General features: G+C 43.0%; 1 protein-coding gene and 1 non-coding gene across 2 annotated transcripts; both read left to right on the forward strand.

Annotated features, from left to right (window-relative positions):
• Positions 1-12653: 12653 nt before the first annotated feature.
• Positions 12654-19494, forward strand: GIMAP5 (GTPase, IMAP family member 5). The gene is made up of 3 exons (XM_007983446.3): positions 12654-12946; positions 16760-16808; positions 18096-19494. The coding sequence occupies exons 1-3, from the start codon at positions 12905-12907 to the stop codon at positions 18974-18976; spliced, it is 972 nt and encodes a 323-aa protein (XP_007981637.1). The 5' UTR covers positions 12654-12904; the 3' UTR covers positions 18977-19494.
• LOC140709744 (U6atac minor spliceosomal RNA) lies at positions 15037-15162 on the forward strand. The gene has a single exon (XR_012090484.1). It is a non-coding gene; the product is annotated as a U6atac minor spliceosomal RNA (small nuclear RNA).
• Positions 19495-22376: the final 2882 nt, after the last annotated feature.

Raw genomic sequence — 22376 nt, forward strand, 5'->3', positions numbered from 1 at the left:
ATCTCAAGAAACAAAAATGAAAGAAAGACTTTCTGACTTCCAGTTCTCCAGAAGGATCAACTCCAAGTTTTAAGCCTGAATTCCCAGAATTTGTCTCCAGTAGGCAAAGAAGACCTTCTTCCTGGAAACAAGAATTCTTTCCTGGGAAGAGCAATTCTTTCTTGTGTTAAAGGAGATAACTAATATTCTCTGTAGGTCCCTCTGTAACAGCTTGCACATGAAGACCTAGATTAGGATTGTCTCTGATGCTCAAAGAATTAGGGTTACTCAGAATCAATAAGATCAGTGGAGGCCAGACGCGGTGGCTCATGCCTGTAATCCCAGCATTTTGGGAGGTCGAGGCAGGTGGATCATGAGGTCAGGAGATCGAGACCATCCTGGCCAACATGGTGAAACCCCATCTCTACTAAAAATTCCAAAAAAAATGAGCCGGGTGTGGTGGCGCACACCTATAGTCCCAGCTACTCAGGAGGCTGAGGCAGGAGAATCGCTTGAGCCCAGGAAGCAACAGTTGCAGTAAGCTGAGATCACACCACTGCACTCCAGCCTGGGTGACAGAACGAGACTCCATCTCAAAAAAAAAATCAGTGGAACATACATCTTATGGTAATGGTGGGTAGATAATTAGGACAGTACTCCCATAGAGAATAATGTTAAAACTCTGGATAAAATAAACTAAATAGTAAGCTTCAAAGACATAACAAGAGAGTGAGGAATTTCTAGAATAAACCTAAGAAAAGTGAAAACCCAGAAACCTAAGTCTGGTGAGGAGCCATTTATATTTTCAGATCAAGTAGAAACAGCTTAAAGATGGAGCCACAATTTGGGATTTGGTAATTTTATAGGATAATCAAGATAAAAGTAAAACCCACAATCCATCCAAAGTGAAGAATATCATCTTCGCCTTACTTTTAGAAAGGATCCCGCCTGTAATTCCAGCACTTTGGGAGGCAGGTGGATCACCTGAAGTCAGGAGTTTGAGACCAGGCTGTCCAACTTGGTGAGACCATGTCTCTACTAAAAATACAAAAAATTAGCCAGGCGTGGTGATGCATGTCTGTAATCCCGGCTACCCAGGAGGCTGTGGCAGGAGAGTTGCTTGAACATGGGTGGCGGAGGTTGCAGTGAGCCGAGATCGTGATGCTGCACTTCAGCCTGGGTGACAGAGTGAGACTCCATCTCAAAAAGAGAAAAAAGAAAAAAAAGGATCCCAAAGTGATAAATTCTCAGATGTAAATCATCCTTCCTGTAGACTTGCAGTGTGAGTGTCCTTAGACTTGATTAAAGTGGTCTTTCTTCAATAGTGTCTGAAGATTTGGCATTAAAAAGAAATTCTACCTGGAGGATGATACTAATATTTTGGGCCTTACATTTTCCCTTGAACACTTCTTTTTAAATGTAATGTGTAGCACTTGGAGAAAACCAAACACCAAAAGAAACATGATGCAATGAGAAAACCAAACAAAAAGTAACAGAAACAAATAAGCAAAAACTTGAGATACTATAATTATCAGATATGGGTATAAAATAAGTACACTTACAATATCTACGACAGTTTTTAAGCAATCTTGAAAATGTCTTCTGAAAATAGGAAAATATAAAACTGACATGATACATTTGCAAACATACCAAATAAAACTATTAGAATCGACAAATGGAATGTGGCAGCCACAAAACATGCCACCCACATCACCAGCTCTGGCGAGTATGATTGGTAAATGGCCCTGCTGCTGCCCCTCTGGACCCACCACCATGTTTGTGCCAAAGGCATGCCACCTGCAGACTACTCCCAGCCAGTGAGCTAGCACCTTGAAATGGTGAGGGTACTCAGGCTCCTCCTGGAAAGACATGAGCTTCCTCTAACTGGCGGCTTGGCTCAAAGACTCCCCCTTGGCTACTGAATCTTTCCTGGAACCGCACTGCTCACGACTCTTCCTAACCAAACCTTCTTTCTTCCCACTCTCCCTTCACAGGTGTCAAATCATTATGGTCTGAAGGCTATCCTTCCCTCTACCTGCTTCTGCCTCCATTAAATTTTTTGTACATCTAATCCAGTTTTGGTGCTTCCTCCTTCACAAACCTGAACTTAAATACAACTGAAATTAACAACTCAGTGGACAGATTTAACGGATTAGACAGTGCTGAAGAGAGAATCAGGGTAGAAGAAAATCCGGAATGCAGCCCAGAGATACCAAATAGATAGGCAATGTGGAGAGAGGGTAAGAAATATAGAGAAAAGAGTGAGAAGTTTTAACATATTAATCATCATTCTGAAAGAATAGAAAAACACAGGTTCACAGAGATAAGGCAAAAAGAAAAAAGGAATAGAAACACAGGAGTTAAGACAATATATGAAAACACGAGAAATTTCCAGAACAGATAAAATATATCAATCCACTAATTCAGTTAAACCAATAAACTTAAAGCAGAAAAAAAGAGATATTATAAAGGAGTAAAAATTGGACTGACAACTGACTTCTAAAAAGAGGCAAAAAAACACCTCTGTTCTGTACAAGACTTCTATTACACATATACAAAGAACACCCTGGATTCTGTGATAGTTAATTTTATGTGTCAGCTTGATTGAACTAAGGGATGCCCGGATAGTTAGTAAGATATTATTCTGTGTGTGTAAGTGAAGGTGTTTCCAGAAGAGATTAGCATTTGAATCCATAGATTCAAATGAGTAAAGAAGTTCTGCCATCACCAATATGGGCAGAAATCGTCTAGTCAGTTGAAGTTCCAAATAGAACAAAAAGGCAGCAAAGGGCAAATTCATTCTCTCTTCTTGAGCTGGGACATCCATCTTCTCTGGCCTTCGAACATTGGAGCTCCTGGTTCTCAAGCCTTTGAACACTTGGACTTACACCAACAACCTCCCCCACACACACCTGGTTCTTGGACCTTTGGCATCAAACTGGGAGAGTTACATCATCAGCTTCCCTGGTTCTCAAGCTTTCAAACTCATATTGGATTACACCATCACCCTTCCTAGTTCTCCAGCTCACAGACAGCATATTATGGGCCTTCTCAGCCTCCATAATCATGCAGACCAATTCTACACACACGCGCGCGCGCACACACACACACACGCACACACACACAATGGTTCTCTATTTTTGGAGAACCCTAACGAATACAGCTGCCATTAGGAAGAAGGTCAGGATCACAGAGAAAGCCCAGCGCCCAAGGCCCAGGCACATAGGCCATGCCTAAGACTGAAGCTATGTAGGAACAACAAAGAACACTTCCCTGCCCTTGCCATATATCTAAAAAACACTGGGTGATTAACAAGCAATCCAGTCTACTATAGGGAAGGGTCAAAGCCTGGAACAACCCTCTGTAAAGTGGAGTTATGCAGAGATGACTGAAATCTGAGGGTGAATGGAACAGGAACACCAGGTAAAGCCCTATGGCATTTCAGTCTCTACCTAAGCACAAGGCAACACTAAACATATTAAAAACCTAAGATGCACTGAAGGTGACCATAGCAACAACCCCAACCCATTTCAACTCTTAATTAGATTGACTCACCTGAACACTAACAGCCTAATAGAAGAAGAGGCATAACCATTCTAGGTATAAATACTGTTTATCCCAATCTACTTTCCTACTATGCATATTTACAATTTAAGAAAATTATAATATATTCAGAAAAGCAAAAGCATAATACTCCATAATGAAAGGACAAAACAATCCACAGAACCAGACTCAGAAATAATCCAGAAGTGGGACAGGGACTTTAAAATAATTATGATTACTATGCTAAAGGATGAAATGAAAAATGTAGACAACATGTAATAAAAGATTAGACATTTCAACAGAGAGATGGAAACTATAAGAGTCAAATGTAAATGCTAGAAATTAAAAACATTTTATGAGACATGGAGTATTCCTTAGGGGTTACATCAGTAGACTTGACACAGTTGAGGAAGGAATCAGTGAATTTGAAAATAAGTTAATAGAAATTGTTCAAACTGAGCAAAAGGAGAAAAACAAATGAGAGAAAACAATATATAGGAGTTATGAAATTATATCAAGCAGTTTAACATACATGTCAGAAAGGGAGAATGGACAGAAGAAATATTTAAAAAGGTAATGGTTAAGACTTTTCTAAAAGTATGGAAGGACACCAAACTACAGATCCAAGAAACAGAGAGCTCCAAGCAGGGTAAACACATAACAAAGCAAAACAGAAAATCTAGATATTTTATACTTAAACTGTTGAGAACCAATGATAAAGAGGAAGTCTTAAATATAACTAGGGGAAAAAGACATTATATTAGAGGAATAAATATTAAATTACAGCTGATTCTTTGTCAGAAACTGTAATTCAGAACACAATTGAATAGCATCTTTATTATACCGAAATACAAAAAACTACCCAGAATATTCAGTCAGCAGAAGTCTTTCTAATATGATGGTGAAATAAAGAATCTAACTAACAAAAGCTGGAACAATTAATTATCAACTTATCTTCACTATAAGAAAGGTTAAAAGAAGTTTTTCAGGCAGAAGGAATGAATATGACACCAGACAGAAATTTGAATCTACACAAAGAAATGAAAAGTCCTAGAAATGGAAAAAAAATACAAACATAAAAGAAATTTATTTTACATTTTATAACTCTAACAAAAATAGTAATAGTGTATTAGGGAAGTTATAAAATATGTAAAAGCTTACAACGATAATAACACAAAAATGGGAAAGATGAATTGCAAGTACACTATTGTAACTTTCTTAAAATATATGTGAAGTGGCCTGAAATTTTTATAGGTAGATTGTGGTAAATGGTCTAAAATCCATTTAGATTGGTTAAAACCACAAGAAAACCACAAGATTCAACCATATGCTATCTACAAAAAAATGCACTTTAAATATAATGACTGAATTGGTTTCTATTGCTGCATAACAAATTAACACAAATGTGAAAACTTACAACACCACACAATTATTATCTCACAGTTTCTGTGGATCAAGAGTTGATATTTTTGGAATGTTTTGGCCCCTCATTTCTCATGTTGAAATGTAATCTCTATTGTTAGAGGCAGGACCTGGTGGGAGGTGTTTGGGTCATGGGAGTGGATACTTCATAGAAGGGTTGGTGTAGTCCTCACAGCAGTAAGTGAGATATGGTTATTTGGAAGTGTGTAGCACCTCCCCTACACTTTGCTATTACTCTCATTGTGTGACATGCAGGATCCCCTTTGTCTTCCACCATGATTGGAAGCCTCCTGAGGCCCTCACGAGAAGCATATGCCAGCACTGTGCTTCCTGCACAGCCTGCAAACTGTGAGCCAAAATAAATGTCTTTTATTTATAAGTTACTCAGTCTCATATACTTCTCTATAGCAATGTAAAAACAGCCTAGCACAGGAGTCAAGACATGGCTTAGGTGGATCCTCTACTCAGGGTTTTGTGAAGCTGAAATCGAAGTATCACCCATCCTGCTATTTGGAGCTCAGGGTCCTTTTCCAACTTCATTCGGGTTATTGGCAGAATTCAGTTGTTTGTGGTTGAAAGACTGTGATTGTCGGTAGATCCTAGAGGCTGCCCCTCTCCATATATTGATAGGCAGTTTAAAGCATGAATGTTTGCTTTCTTAAAATCTGGAAGTATCTCTTGCTTTTAAGATTTCTTTTAATTAGGTGAGACCTACCCAGAATAATCTCCCCTTTAACTAATGCAAAACTAGCTGATTAGAGACTTTAATTAAATTTGCAAAATCCCTTCACTTCTACCATGTAAACCAATCATAGAAATGGCATTTATTCTATTCACAGGTCTTCCCACACTAAAGGGGAAGAGATTATCCAGGGCATGTATACTAGTTTGTGGAAATCTTGGAGCCCACCTTAGAATTCCACCTATCACAATCATAGAGATGGCTTAAAAGTAAAAGAATGAGGAAATAAACATCATGAAAACACTCATCAAAAGAAAGCTGGAGTACTTACATTAATATAACATAGATCTGTAGTCTACAGAGCAAGGAATATTGTCAAGGATAAAGATGGACGTTACATAATGATAAATGTGTTAATGTATCAGAAAAATATAACAATCCTTACAATATTTGCACCTAAAAACAAAGCTTCAAAATACATGAAGCAAAACTAAAGAAACCAAAAAGATACATAGACAAATCCAAAATTATACTTGGATACTTTAAACCTTATTTCTCAGTAATCAATAAAACATGCAGACAGAAAATCCATAAGAATACGGAAGGTGCAAGACTGGATACATTCCCTTAAGTTCAGGAAAAGGCCAGAATGTCCCTCATTGCCACTCCAATTTAATGTTTTGATAGAGATCCTGCCAGTGAAAGGAGGTAAAGAAAAGAAATTAAAAGCACACTGATTGGAAAGAACATAATAAAAACTGTTTTTATTTGCAGATGACATAATTTTCTATGAAGGAAATCTCAAAGAATCAAAAAAAATTCTAGAACTAATAAATTAACAAGGTCAGAAAATACGAGGTCAACATACAAAAATCAATTATATTCTTGCATACTTGTAATGAATGACAGGAAACTGAAATCATCAATGCCATTTATAATACCACTAAAATTATAAAATATTGGGATTAATCTAAGCTTTTTACAGAAACTACAAAACATTGGTGAGAAAAATCAAACAAGACCTAAATAACTGGAACAATATTATACCATGTCCTTGAATCAGAAGATTCAATATTATTCAGATATCATTACTTCCAAATGAATCTGTACAGTCATGCAATCACAATCAAAATCTGGAAGGATTTTCTTACATATTTTTCAAGCTGATTCTAGAATTTATATTTAAAAATCAAAAACATTTTGAAAAAGAAAAAAGAGAATTTCCACTTCCTGATCACAAGATTTATATATAACTGCCATCATCATAACAGTGAGGTATTGGTGAAGATCAGACATAAAGATCAATGTAACAGAATACAGGTCAGAAATAGACCTATATGTATATGATCGATTAATTTTTGAAAGAGCACCAAAGTAATTTAATAAAAAAGGATACTCCCTGCAAGGTAAGTTGATGGAATAAAAAATTGGGCATACATTTGCAAAAAAAAAAAACTTGATTTGTATCTCACACTATAACTAATATGATCTTCTGAAAACCATTTCTCTGGACTGCAGTCTCCTTTTCTGTAATAAAGGGGAGAAAAGGACTAGTTTAGATGATTCCCCAAGATTCTTCTAGCTCTCACCTTCTGTGGCTATGCCTTTTTCCTTTCCTTTCCACACAACTCAGGTATTCACTGGGTTAAACTCAAGTGGCAAATGTGTGCATGCAGGTCTCCAAGAAGCTTATGGCAGCACAGGATATAGTTTTCATAGAAAAGCCATAGGAGGTATGACTTCTTATGTTGTCACTGAACCGATTCTAACACTTCTTGTGCAAATCAACTCCCTTCACATGTTCAGCAGAGGAATTAGCTTTGCCTCCACTTTTTATCATTGCTCTTGCTGTGATTTTCCTTCTCTGAAAAAGCAAATATGCAGTCACTGTGGTCCTTGCTCAGGTTCCCAGGACACAGAAGCATCTCCAGGCCACAAACCTCATGTCCTGGGTCTAGGAGAACCTGGCCTTGATAGAGACCATGGAGCAGTTTGAGAATACTGCCTGGGGCAGAATCTGACAGAATCTCCTGACTGTGTGTAAGGTCTGACAGCTCCAGGAGGGGAGGAACCAGAGATCTTGGGGTGGGATATGTTAAAAGACAATGTGCACCCCAAGAAGCCTGGGTCAGTCCTACAGATGTGCCTGTTGGTAACTCTGATACCTCATGATGTCAAATGTTAATAGTAATTTCAGACAGAAGGAAAACAAGACCCAGACAGCATGACTTGGTGTATTATACTTTTTTCATCAAAAGCAGAGCTTCCCAACTTTTTCATGTTAATGTCCACATGGTAACATTTATTACAGCATAGTGTGTAAACAGAAGAGGCTGCCCTCAACCTCAGAGGCAACTGATCTCAGACCTTGAGCCACCTTGGGGTTTTGAGGGGCTCTTTGTCTCCCCTCTGAGGGGTAAGGGGGAAAATATCTCAACAAACCTATACTTGATTGACAGCTCAAGGGCTGAGAATTTCCGATGTAATGACTCAAAAGGAAATCAGCCTGGTGAGGGTATACCTCAGCAAGCTCAGAAACATTTATGATAGGAAGGTATCAGCTTGTGGATCCCAAGATGCTCACCAGGAGACATTCAGTTGCAGGTGATAATGTCAGAGTAGGGGAGGGTCTCATTAGGCTTTCAGGAAGGTCCACCCCACTCCAGATGCAACAGGAGCAGTCCTCCAAGGTGCCAACCAGGAAATCTCCAGGGACCTTGTCATCCCATCTGGACCTCATCTAACCCATCCAATAAACAACTAGAGGAGAGCATCAGGGCATGCACTCAGTCCCTGCTGTTCCCTCTTGGCCTTTTGGGCTAACTAAATGGGTGAAGGGTCTACTCTAAATGCAATGCTACAGAATTAGACAACCAGATATCAGCTACCCAGACAACTCCAGACGTCATGATAAAAAGCTCTTACACCCACTCTAGGCACTGTCCTGCCCTGACACCTACATACTCTCTGCTTCCTTTAAAATAACCACTTCAAAGGGCCCCTTCCTCACCTCCTGTCAACCTTGATCACATGTCCAAGTTCTACTCCACACTTCAGGGCTTTCTCCTTCAAGTTGGTCTGTTTTGACCTCTTTTCTTCCCAAAATCCTGCTTAATACATTGTCTAAAACTGTGCTTTCATGTATTTTTTACCATGACCCTCAAATTTTTACTGCTTCCCAGAACTTACGTACACTTATATTTTGTGTGATTAATTTTGATAGTTTCTCTTCTGCTCTATTTCATTTTTTAATGCTCTGTAATGGGGTGTATGAAATACACTTGTCCAAAACATTCATTTAGGACCCTTACTCATTGTCTTTCATTTGCGTAAGTCTTGTCTCTGTAATAAGATTTCAGATTCCTTAAGAGGGTGGCTTTTTGTCTGCTTCCCATGGGTGCTGTCCGGACTTACCACCCATTAGGTCTAGTGTGCAAAGGCTCAGGAGAATAGGGTAAATTTGCTTTAAAGATGCAATATTTAGATACTTAGAGTGTACTTCATGGCATCATTAATCCTTCCTCCATGTTGTGTGTCAACTGTGGGCTCAAATAGCTGCCCCTTTTATTGACCTGGATGTTTCTGAATCCTCAACTCTACCTCCTGGACTCACCCCTAGATGATTTCTGCCCCCCGCCCCCCACCCCCATGAAGCCTTTTCAGCAGGTGTGGTCTCTGTAGAACACCCTGATCCAGGAGGCTCCTTTTCTCACCTCCAATTAGGTGCCCCTGACCTGGCCCCCTCTCAGCTCTGAAAAGAGTAGCCATGACCTTGTCCAGAAACAAAGGAAATGATAATGTTGATAATACAGAAGTGCCTGCATTTTAATACTTTTTTTCAGCAACTTTTACCTGCTCTTTGATTTTCATAAGAACACAATGTTCTAAAAAAGTTCCAAGAAAGAACTTTTTTTAGAGTGACTACAGACAAGGAAGAGAAATCACACTTCAGCATTTGGCTTCAGCCCCTCCCAACTCTGGCTTGGGGTTTCATTTCCACATTTCCCACTAGTCATGTTCATGGGAGACCTTCGTGGAATAGGGTGAGATGACGGATGAAGAGACAGAGGCAAGATGGTGAAAGAGAGCAAGCATGACTAAGTGTTAGGAAACCATGTGGTGACCAACAGGCTCAATTTGACTGGGACTAAGGGGTTTCCCAGGACGTGGGCCTTGTAGTACTAAATCCAGTCAAATTCAGGGCAAGTTGGCCGGTTGGTCACCTAGGACCTCAGCCCAGAGAAAGTGGTAAATGTCGCACCTCCTCTTTCCCTTATTCTTCCTTCCTTCTTCATCAGAAGGCAATAATTGTCTATCTTCCATTTGAAACAGAAGGTCCAAGGCGTGAACTTTGAGGTCCTTGAATCACTCCAAGTTGATAGGGAAGGTGGTTGCCCAAAATGTCTCTGAGATGGAGCTTTGGCATCTCCTCAGCTTAATAAAGCTGATTCTCAGGGCAGCCTACAGGTATCTACCCTGAGATGGCTACTGCGCTCAGAACTCCAGAAACTTCATCACATAACTAGAGCACACGAGTTGCAACTCAGCGTGCCCAGTTCTGTGCACCAGGGAGCATCGCAGAGCGAGAACAGGGATAGCAGAGGTGGCTGGGGATGGATAGAGACCTGCTTTCAGCAATGATTCATCACATTTTGTACTATGTCAGGTTTGGTAGATAACTGTCTCTGTCCAGGCTGAAAAGGTATTGAATTTGGTGTTGAACAGAAGGATAAGGAAAATGGCCACTTCCTAGGTGTCCCAGGTTTCCTGGGGATTTGTTTGTTTGTTTGTTTGTTTGTTTGTTTGTTTGTTTTGCAAATCTGAACAGAGGAATAGAGAGGGTGTGGGAAAAGGCACAAAGAGTCTAGTTTTGGAAATACTTTCATATCTGGATATATATGAATTTCTACAGTCCTGCTTTCTGAAAGTAGCTACCTAAGATTATTCTGCTAGCACTAAATGTAACTACAAAGGGAGACATGAGGGAAGAGTTAGAGCATTTAAGTCATATGTTTTGCTCATTTATTCGGTAAGTATTTTTGAGCACTTTATAGGGCTAAATTCTAGCAAGATCCTGACCTGAAGACAGTCCCTGGCCTCTATAAAGCCCACGATCTCATCCAGAAAACTGATAGAGACCAGTTAACACATTTCATCACTGACTCCCTGAGGTCTCTCTGAGCCATAAGAGGAGCCTGGGAACTACTAGAGAAAAAAAAGATAAGACTTAGAGACCAGAACTCAAAGCGGAGAATCAGTCCTTAGCTGGGGTGCCAGAGCACCCAGTTAAGTGGATAAATATAATGTTTGCGAATAGTTCAAACCACAAGGAAAGAAGAGAGGGAGTTTGAAGATGTCACTAGAACGAAGTTAATTTGCTACATTGATAAGAATGGTTAGCATCGGTGCCCCTCACTGTTTATAAGATTTTGATGTGAACTCTGTCCATCAAATTTTTTAGGGATTCCAGGCAGTTGCTGGGGGAGTACCTGGTCCCCATCTAATAAGGGTGAAATCCTGGTCAGATTACAGCCCACTTCCTGCCCTGCTCTGCTCAATTCACACAAATTATGAGTGCTGACTAGCTTGAAAGTCCTTGAATAATTTAAAAGTGTAAGGACCAATAAAAGTCAAATATAAGGAAAAAACGTTAATTCTCTTTTCTGGGGAAAAAACAAAGTGGAAAAGAATTACCCCTCCCTTCTTAGAGTATTTTATTTAGAAAGCTTGTAAGTGAATTCTTTCTCCACTCTTTGTAATGCAATCTTTTTAAAAGCTGTTTGACAGCCCAGGGCTGTCTTTAGAGCACGTGGAAGCCATCCCTTTGAAACGCAAACATCAGGGAAGGTAGCGTCCCCACCTCCCAGTCTCCGTGGGAAAGCAGGGGCCTAATTTAGGAGCCTAACTTAGGTAGGAGCCCGACATCTGCCAGCAACTTTCTGAGTTGTAAATCTTCCTCTTGCCATAGAGGATATGAGAAGTTTCCTTTTCCTCTGGAAAAAGACAATTAGCTAACACAGATGATTACTGAGTGAGTTTAGGATGAACTATGTATGAAAAAGGGTACTGTCAAGTCCTCTTACTTGAGTACTAGTTACGGTTTAGCTTGAGAACACGTGTGTAATGGGTGGCACCTGCCTGGCTATATGACCAGGTGACATCCCTCTCCATCTTTGCAATCTCTTCCTGGATTGTCTGGGATCCAGATCACATTCTGGTTCAACGCACGTTCAATAAAATTGTTTTCTTTCTCTTCTGCCTCTGTGGAGAGGTTTTCTGGGCTGGCAGGGGATTGTTTAAAATTGTTTTACCCATCAACTCTTAGACAATTGTTATGATATGACTGTAAGCTCCACTTCAAATGTCAACAACGAGGGATGTGGGGATTCTCTTGGCCCTGATGGCCCTCTGCCTACGTCCCATTGTGTTCTCCATCTCATAATTGCTTTATGTCCACTGCTCTAATCTTAAATGGCAATCAGCTTTATGTCCACCGCTCTCCCAATCAGTTCAAAAATAGAGGTTCTATCACCCTGCTTTCAACCCTTACCCGATAAACTGACACGTGGACTCCACAAAGTCCCCACAGGGAGGGCTCCATCACGTGGCAGACAGCTTGCCAGAGTAAGTCACAAGCCAAGAGTCAAACCCTGCGAGGGCTTGTTCTGGTCCTCTGTGGACCAGAGTGCCTTTCTGATCCTGGTTAGCGGAAGCTTTCCAGAAGTAGAGCCTGTGAGAAGGGGCCCAAGAGTGCTGGGAGGAGCAGGTGCCCCAGTGATGGGTGCTGAGGGCAGCAGCTGCTGCCCAGAACTTTCCAGTCACCAGGCGCCTTTTCTGAACTTGGAAGTGGGAGAGTCTGTAATTCCCTTCATATTTCCTTCTTCCAAATACTGCTTGCTTGAAACAGTCAAAAATAAAAAGGAAATAGGACGGGGCACACTGTCCCAGGGCAGGCTCATGACAGGAAGTGGCCCGTTAAGGAGGCAGCACATCGCTGCATTTGGCTGGTTTTCAGGGGCTTGTTCCCAATCAGTTTCCAGCCAATACTAGGGTGTCCTAGTCTGCAGGGGTGTGACGGGCACACTCCATAATCTCTACTTTTCTTTTTTTGCAGCTGAGTCATGGAGCTTTCAGCCCCTGCACATGGCTCCTCCTTAACTGCATCTGCTCAGCCTCCCTCAGCCCTGTGAATAGCCTCCCCACACACAGACCACAGAGCAGGGCTCTCTCTGCTGTCACTTCACCTTCCTGAGAGAGGACCAACTGGCCAGAGCCTACATGACAGCCACCCTGGAGGACCGGGCACAACAGCCATTTCTGGTAAGGAGAACTGGGCTTATGCTCACAGAGACTTGGGAAATCGGAAGGATCACAGTTTGGTCACAGCTGTTCATTTCTGACGTGACCTTGCACAGATCCCCTCACTTCTGGGTTCCCTGGTCAGTAAAACGGGGCAATGGTGGTGAGTGTTGCGGGCATCAGCAGGTGCACAGCTGGTGGAGCACAGCCTAAAGAATCTGCGCCTGCACTCACAGCCCAGTCCCGGGCAGCGGGCTTTGCTGCCCCATTGCCCATTACTTAGCCAAGTCGATCTCCATGAAACTCTCAGGGAGTAAGGCTGAACTGATCCTCTCACCAGTGGGACAGATGGGAAAACTGAAGCTCCTAGAGGGTAATAGGCTTTCCCTGTCTCCCCAGCATGCTGGGACATTCTTCTCAATTTTACCCTCCTAATTTCTCCTGTCTCAGACCAGCCAGACACGCACTATGTCTCAGACAAGCCTGGGAGCTGAGGATGGATTCTTAGGGCTCCCCAGGGCAAGTGTAGGATATTTTCCCACCCCAGGAGCCTCATGTTCCAAACAAGACCCCTGAGTGGACCTTTTCTTGTGACTTTCAACTTCTGAAAACTACCCCATGCTCCCCTAGATTTCCCACATTTTTCCTATGAAACCCTGCAGGATACACTGTAGGGAAACAGGCTCATGTTTGGGGCACCTGCGAACAACCCCTTTGTCAGCCAAACTTTATGTGAGAGACATGCCATGGAACCACAGTGACCAAACCGCAAAACACATCATTCCAATACCTGGAAATATATGGGCTGGGGCAGACGGGTGAAGGAAATACTTATGAACAAAGAAGACAAGAAGTGGTTTGACCTTTTCTAAAATAGTATGGAAGAGGCTGCTTTCTTGTGATTTGCTAAAATAAGCTCTTCTCATGGTAAAATCAGGTTCATGCAATTTTCAAATCAGAACATGCATTTTGTTCATTTGCTTCACCCTTTTCCCTGAGCCGGACCCTCCCACCGGCTTGCCAGAGGCTGCTACTTTCTTGCTTGCACACTGCCTTCCAACCTCTCATGACCTTTGGTCTCATTTGTGGGACTATTGGTAAAATTTTTCCTTTGGAGAAGACATCTGCCTTCATTCTCAATTCCCCCACTTTTGTCTGCCCTGTAGACCAACACGTATCCCTTTCCTTCAAGCCTATGATGTGTCCACCATGCTTTATTCAGTTATTTTATAATCATCTCCATGACTCATTTTAGCATTGCCATCAGTATCCTTTCTGACTCACCTGTGAACACTTTGTTATTTGTTAATATCTGCCAAAAATATATTCCTCAATGCAGCCTGGTCCACTCAGAGAGATTGGATTGGGAGAGCTATTGTTGCTGCTCATTGCCTAACATAACAGAGTTTGACTGACTTTTGTGACAGGTAATTGGCTGTTTTAAAAGGCAAGACCCCAATTCAGAGAAATTCTTGCCACCGACAATTTTATTTTTGAATAACCTTTTATAGGAAATGCACTCAAGATTTTGCAATAAAATTCTGTGTGTTGGTTTTAGGGTAGGCTTCTAGCTGTCCAATTATTTTGTCTCCTGACCAGGGAGTAGCAGCATTGTACACATGTTCCAAGAGGTTTGTTGACTTTTTTGGAACAGTCTCTTTTTCCGCCTATGGAATCAAGGACAATACACAGGCAAAAGGAGCCATTTCTTGATGCTAGCTCTGTTGTAAATATGTGACCTTTGGCAGGTCATTTAATGCTCAGTTTCCTTGCATTTTAATAGAAATTTTAAGACCAGTCTTGATCACATCACAGGAAATTTGAGAGAGCAATTAAAATAAGAAGGATGAAATAAATTTGAAAATGATAAATGTCTGCACAGAGGTTTATTACAATTACGATGTTCATAATCAACATCATTACCACTGTCCTCTTGACCCTTACCACATCATTTTGTTGATTCCAAACCTCAGAAAACGTCATCTAAAGTAGAGAGGATGTTAGGGAACTGGTGCTGTTTTAGCAAAAGCCAGAAGCATAATTTACCAGAGACAAGAACAGGGTGTGGGAGAGAGAATACTCTTCTCGGGGCTTAAGAAAAAGAAAGAAAGGTGTTGTATGAAAGGAGAGAAGGTTAGCACTCCCCTTGACAAGGATGGAAGAGGCCCTCGGGCCTGACAACACGCATACGGTTAAGGCATTGCCACCTACTTCGTGGCATCTAACCATCGTTTTTAGATTGGATTAAGAAAATGTGGCACATATACACCATGGAATACTATGCAGCCATAAAAAAGGATGAGTTTGTGTCCTTTGTAGGGACATGGATGCAGCTGGAAACCATCATTCTTAGCAAACTATCACAAGAACAGAAAACCAAACACCGCATGTTCTCACTCGTAGGTGGGAACTGAACAATGAGATCACTTGGACTCGGGAAGGGGAACATCACACACCGGGGCCTATCATGGGGAGGGGGGAGGGGGGAGGGATTGCATTGGGAGTTATACCTGATGTAAATGACGAGTTGATGGGTGCAGCACACCAACATGGCACAAGTATACATATGTAGCAAACCTGCACGTTGTGCACATGTACCCTACAACTTGAAGTTTAATAATAATAAATAAATTTAAAAAAAATAAAAATAAAAATAAAAAAAAAAAAAAGAAAAAGAAAGAAAGGAGGGAGGGGATGGGGAAGAGGAAAGGAGGAAGAAGAGAAAGAAGGGAAAGGGAGGGAGGCAGGAAGCTGTCTTAATACATTCTGATAATACAAAAATAGATTGATTGACCTAAAGAAGGCCAAGAAAATCCACTGAATGAATAGAAAAATGTGGAAAAGACAGAAATCACAGAAGTTATTAAAAATGGAAGTTTATAAATAGCCAAAATAGCAAACCATGAAAACTGCTTTTAATTTAATGATAATCAGTAAAATATAAGTTTAAGTCAATTAAGACATCCTTATTTTTGCCCATAAGGATGACAGGAAATTAAAAGTGTAATATTACCAAGTGCCTGTCAAGATTTGAGGACTTCCTATAAATGGGTGGTGCAAATAGGAGTTAGCATGACTCCCTGGGAGTCATATTTGGCAATATCCAGTCAGGTGGAAGATATACATCCCCAATGCTGTTACACAATGCTGGAAACTCAGAGCAGGAATGAGTTGTTCTTGAATTTAGCCTGAAGTTGATTCTTTCTCTTCAATCACCTCACTACCTCCTCTCTACCAACCGTCAGGATGGGAAGGCGGTCATACCAGTCCCCCTGCACCATTTCCTCTCACGTCAGTTCTTTGTGTCCCTGATCCCCACTTCCACCCCTCCATTGGAAAGTACCTTGTAATTTCCTCTCCGCCACTGGAATACCCATTTGACACAAAGACTTTCTAGGACTGGAAGTTTCCACTACAAATAAACCAATCTTATTTATAGCAAGGCAATTTTTTCTCTATTCTGGTAAGTTTGCCTAGTGTAATTTCAATTTTTTTTAACATGCACTCTTTGTTCCATAGAAGAATGCTTTCTTCATTTCATGCCTTTCTGGTTGGGGGAGATAATCAACTGATTTGCTTCCAAATATTTCCTGATTTTCTGTTAAGTTGAGGGGAGGGAAGCAATAGTTCACTATTTTAGCATAACCTAACATCACCTGGTTTGCTTAAAGTTATTTACAGATGTTTCAAAGTAAAATATGAGTTAGAAAATTAGTGATGGAAATGGCTCATCTGAGGATAATTATTCTTAGATGTCTGAATTGAGGTGCTCTCAGGCTCTACCAGCTCCCATATGGGCATTTGCTTTTTATCCTTTTCCTATTTTTATTCCAGGAGAGAATGGAAGGATTCCAGAAGGGCAAATATGGAGCTATGGCTGAAGGTAAGAAAGTCTTGAAGTTCTCAAGAGCCCCAGATGCTTGGGAGAATCACAATTCTCTCCCCACTTACCCCCACCTAAAACACAGTGGCAGAAACCCATTCATTTTAAATGAAGAAGATAAAGGCAACCATCGTTTTTTACCTCGCCATACCTCTTGTGCCTAATCAAACAATCACACACGCACACACACACACACACACACACACCCCATAGTGTGATGCTCTCCCTGCACTAGGTGTGTGGGAAATGTGGAAAGGAAACCAAGTCATAAGTTGAAGGGTCTGGAAGCAAATGGTGATTATGTTTTCTCTTTCTTTGTCTGCTAACAGCTCAAAACAAAACAACAAAAAAGGTCGCCATAGGGATTTAGTCGTTGTGCTTGCTACAAAACACCACAGAATAACTTAAGAAAAGGAAGAACCAACCCAGAGTGGGAGGAATAAAATAATAGATTTTTAAGAGCCTAAAGTGCACTTTGAATTCATTTGGGCTCCAGAAATCCGCAGGTTCTCCCCTCTTTGTGCCTTGAAGATTTTAGCTCCTGCCACAGTGTCACCCTCTCCAATACCACTTCTGCTATAATTTCATGTGCTTCCATCAGCCGCATAGATTGGCTTTTCAACACACATGCTTCTATTGAGCTTATGTTCTACCTTTTTGAGCCATCCACCTTAGGGTCATCTCCCAGACGTTGCCCTAACATTAACTACAACCTACGTCACCTCAATTTCAAACATTTCACTCCCTATCCAGAGCGCACAGACCCAGGGACAGGCAGCTGACCCCCGGCAGGGGTCACTATAGATCTGCCAGTGGAGACCTGCTTGACCCTCAAGGCTTGGATGAATGTGTGGAGTGTGTCTATACAAGTGTGCCTGGAAATGTGTGGGTGAAAGAGAAGTAATTGCATTTTCTCACTTATAACTACTCATCCCCTCCCTCCTTCTAATAATTCTCCATGGATCTGGCCTAAACACCACGCAGGGGAAAACACAAGGACCATTTTATTTCAGGAAAGCTCTATTTGCCACAATCCAGATGAAGTGCTTAATCCATCCCCTTAATGCAACAGTTCTGACTCCTGGCTGTGGATCCAAGCATGGGCTTCCAGTGAGGCTTTTTACATGCAAGATTCACCTACAGTTGTATGCACACTTTTATACACACATCAACATGTCTGTCATTCTGGGGAGGAGGTTCATAGCTTTTATGAGATAACCATGAACAATGACCTAACATTCTTAAGGATCATTAACTTAGTAAGACACAAAACTTCTTTTTCTACAGGTAGATCAGAAGATAACTTGTTTGCAACACCACCGGCATTGAGGATTATCCTAGTGGGCAAAACAGGCTGCGGGAAAAGTGCCACAGGGAACAGCATCCTTGGCCAGCGCGTGTTTGAGTCCAAGCTGGGGGCCCAGTCAGTGACCAGGACGTGCCAGGCAGAAACAGGAACATGGAACGGGAGGAAAGTCTTGGTGGTTGACACGCCCTCCATTTTTGAGTCAAAGGCTGATACCCAAGAGTTGTACAAGAACATTGGGGACTGCTACCTGCTCTCTGCCCCGGGGCCCCACGTGCTGCTTCTGGTGATCCAGCTGGGGCGTTTCACTGCTCAGGACACAGTGGCCATCAGGAAGGTGAAGGAGGTCTTTGGGGCAGGGGCCATGAGACATGTGGTCATCCTCTTCACCCACAAAGAGGACTTAGGGGGCCAGGCCCTGGATGCCTATGTAGCAAACACAGACAACCGCAGCCTGAAGGACCTGGTGCAGGAGTGCGAGAGGAGGTACTGTGCCTTCAACAACCGGGGCTCTGGGGAAGAGCAGAGGCAGCAGCAGGCAGAGCTCCTGGCTGTGATTGAGAGGCTGGGAAGGGAGCGAGAGGGCTCTTTCCACAGCAACAACCTCTTCCTGGATGCCCAGCTGCTCCAAAGAACTGGAGCTGCGACCTGCCAGGAAGACTACAGGCAGTACCTGGCCAAGGTGAAATGGCAGGTGGAGAAGCAGAGGCAAGAGCTGAGGGAGAATGAGAGTAACTGGGCATACAAGGCGCTCCTCAGAGTCAAACACTTGATGCTTTTGCATTATGAGATTTTTGTTTTTCTTTTTTGGTGCAGCATACTTTTTTTAATTATTTTTCTGTTCATCTTTCATTATATTTAAATCTCCGGACCCTGGAGCACTTCTAACGTATCACCCCATGGAGTCATTGTTCTAATAATCACCAATTCATACTCGGATCCTCATGGTCTGTGGAGCACACTGCGTGCTGTCTGTGCAGCTCCCATTTCCCCTTCTACCTTATAGACTTGGAGCTGTGTGCCTCCACTCCAAGACTGCCTGGCTGCTGTAAACATTATCCCACTCTCTCTGCCAATGACTGCTTCAGGAACGGGCCTGAGATCCCATGCAGGTCTATGATAAGTGAGTAAAAGTCTGCAGAGGTGGGGATGGAAGATCTCTCCTTAGATAGAACCTATCTTTGTCCCTGGCATTGTGGGGTCTGGGTGTGACACTGGGACTGTCAGCAGCTTTGTGCTGCCAACCTGAGGTTGAAGGCAGTACCTCAGAGCAGCACAGAGAGTGGGGCCACCTGAGCCCTGAGCCACCAGCCCTGCAGCCTGCCCCATCTCTGCATTTCCAGTTGTGTTAGCCAATAAATTTCCTACTTATTTAAACTATTTGAGCTCTGGGTCTCTTTTACCTGCGTTTTAAAACATTCAAAGTAATGAAAATTTCTCCACATTCCTTTTTATCCTTTCAATCTGTTGGAACTTCCCAGTCTACATGCTTCCTTTGAGCAAGTGGCATCCAGAATAAAGGAACAGGGTCGGCTTTTCTTGTTCCTAAAATTAGGAAGAACCTCCTGCTCCTACTGAAGTGCTTGCCACAGAGTGGACATTCCCTGAACTCTGAGTAAAGCAAAACGCTTTCAGTTGGATTGCATTGACGAATGGGAGTGGGAAAGGGTCAAGGAAATGGGGTGCCCTCTATGCAGGGCTTTCTCTGTGCTTTCTTCTCAGTTTGGCCAGGGGCCCAAGAGAAACACAGCTCACATTTCAGTGCTCTGCAAGGAATCACTTTGGCAAACGTTCACACATGAGAAAGGTTAACCAAACCCTTTCTCCTTCTCCACTGTAAAATGTCCTTGGATCAGCTCTCCAGCTCTATTTCTTTGGAAGTCGATGTCCACAGGGTTGGGGTGGGGGGCAGGCTGTTGGCTGGGTACCAGGCAATCCTGCTCACCATGAAAGTGCTTCCTTGTTAGCAGAGGGAGTGTGGACCGGGTGACCCGGGAATGGGCCATCCCCCCACTGGAAGGAGGCTACTCTGGCAGCGCCGCTCTGTAATGCTTTCTTAAGATCATGGCTATGTCCATCAAGAGTGCCTCCCTGGAGGGAGGGAGAGCCCAGACAACATCTACTGGACCAGTTTCCGGAGGCTTCAAGGTCACCACACTTATGTGCAGTCTTTGCCTCCCTCAACTCAGCCCACTCCTTCTCTGTGGAGCTTCTGCAGTGAAGGGAGCCACATTTCAAAGTCACCCAGGACAGAGGTGAGTTCCCTCCCAATGTTGTCATCAGTGACCACACCGCGGGGCACCTCCTTAGCTCTCCCGAATCTGTCCTGTCCATCACCACTGCTACTACTGGAGTGCAGGTGCTGATTTCCTCTGAATGTTATCCCTGTCTCCAGGCTTATACTCATACAACCCAGCTGCCTCTTGCTGCCACCTGATCTTCCCAAGATACACCAACCTGCTTAGAAGCCTCTGGCCAGGATTCCAGGAGGCACCCTCAAATCCTGAGAATGAGGCCCAGAATCCCCATCCCCACCCAGCCCCAGCTCCAGCCCCCCATGCACTCCTCCTCCTGTGTGCTGACTCCCATCCCATTCCTTAACTACATGCCCCTCAGCTCCAGTGACTTCCCCCAAGAGCCAAGGATGTTCCCAGTCAGCTTAGCATCTCTCCATCTAGGAAGCCTCTGCAGAGCCTGCCGTGGTCTCCTTCTTGCTGACATTGCTTCCAAAAGAAACCTTCTCCTACAGCCCCACTTTTATGTGCTTTCATTCCTCCACCCCACAGTCTCCTGGGGAGCAGAATCCTGTTATTTTTTATCTTACACTCCTGGTGCCAGGCATTGACCCTGACCCTCAGTACTAACATCATAAATGTCTATGAAGCTGGACTGAATTAAATCAAGCTCATTGGAGCAGTTTGGGAACACTGCATTGAGGAGGTGGTCCTTGGTCTGAGAACTCAGGGTTCCCAGGGTTTAGGGAGCTGGCACACAACACACTCCCTGCACATGTTTGGAATCAGTTCTGTGCTAGAAGATGCAGGAGTCAATGCCATGGAACCAGACATGGAGCTTCATTGCCAGAAGCAGAGCTGGAGGATGCTGCTAAGGGGCATCACAGCTGAGCACCTCAGACTCACCCCAGAGTAGTCACTTGCCCATCCAGCCATGGCCTCTCCAGGACGGCTGCAGGTCTCCCTTACTGAACACAAAGAAGAAGGTGTGGGGGAGGGACCCAGGGACTTCCTCTTCATCTGATTACCTGTTTCCACTGAATTCCCAACCTGCCCATACTTGAGCCCCATGTCTGCCTTCTTCTCTTTACTGCCATTGAGATGGGGACCACCACCCTTTCCTCAAATTCCCACGGACATCACATATCACTGTCCTGGATGGTACTGAGTTTGGGGTTAGAGATGTGGCATTGCAGTGCAGCCCAGCCAACAATGGGAAATCAGTGAAACAGATGACAGCCCTCAGCCGAAATCTGGCCCGCCACCTGTTTTGTACAGCTATGAGCTAAGAGGGGTGTTTACATTTCCAAATGGTTGAAGAAATCAGAATAAAAATAACATTTTATCTTCACACATGAAAACTGCATGAAATTCAGAGTTCAGTGCTCATGAAGTTCTAGGGATCAAAGCCTTGCACATCACTTACAGTCTCATCCATAGTGGCCTTTGTCTATGCAGCAAAGTTGAGATAAGTAGCTGGGACATCTACCATGTAGTCTGCTGAGCACAGGTTTTCTGCTCTCTGGCCCTAAAAACTCCTGCTCCAGGACATCCCAGGTCCTGCATTTCCCAGCTGCTCTCCTTGCTTCCCGCAAGGCAGGCCCCATCTGACCACTGCAACCCCTTGCTCTCTTTCCCTCAAGTCCAGCCCCTTGTCCTCCAGCCTCCTCCACACCTCCAGGGTCCCCTACTTGGTTCAGCAGATTGACCTTGCCATCCTTGTTTTCTGAGGTGGGGGCAGGGCATCATCTTTTCAGCCTGCGAATAAATCTGAGCATATTTATGAATAAAATAAGGAATTCTGCCAGCAGCTTGTCTCATAGCACATTTCTCCCCTGGACATCAGGAATGCAGAAAGCAGGGCCCAGGGTGAGACATTCTCAGACCCTCGTAGACAAGCACCTTTCTTCCTGCAAGCCACCAAATATTCCATGGCCATACCCAGCCAGTTTATGATTTACACTCACAAGTTAACAAAACAAAACAAAACAAAACAAAACTCGTTTTTCTTTTTCTTTCTTTTTTTTT

Source organism: Chlorocebus sabaeus, chromosome 21, assembly GCF_047675955.1.
Source record: "Chlorocebus sabaeus isolate Y175 chromosome 21, mChlSab1.0.hap1, whole genome shotgun sequence".
Classification (NCBI taxonomy): domain Eukaryota; kingdom Metazoa; phylum Chordata; class Mammalia; order Primates; family Cercopithecidae; genus Chlorocebus; species Chlorocebus sabaeus.

Excerpts from the sequence above, each read along its gene's own strand:
- GIMAP5 (XM_007983446.3), top strand. The coding sequence starts at position 12,905 with ATGACAGCCACCCTGGAGGACCGGGCACAACAGCCATTTCTG. Across the intron at positions 12,947-16,759 it reads GGGCACAACAGCCATTTCTG|GAGAGAATGGAAGGATTCCA; the intron begins GTAAGGAGAACT and ends TTTTTATTCCAG. Across the intron at positions 16,809-18,095 it reads ATATGGAGCTATGGCTGAAG|GTAGATCAGAAGATAACTTG; the intron begins GTAAGAAAGTCT and ends CTTTTTCTACAG.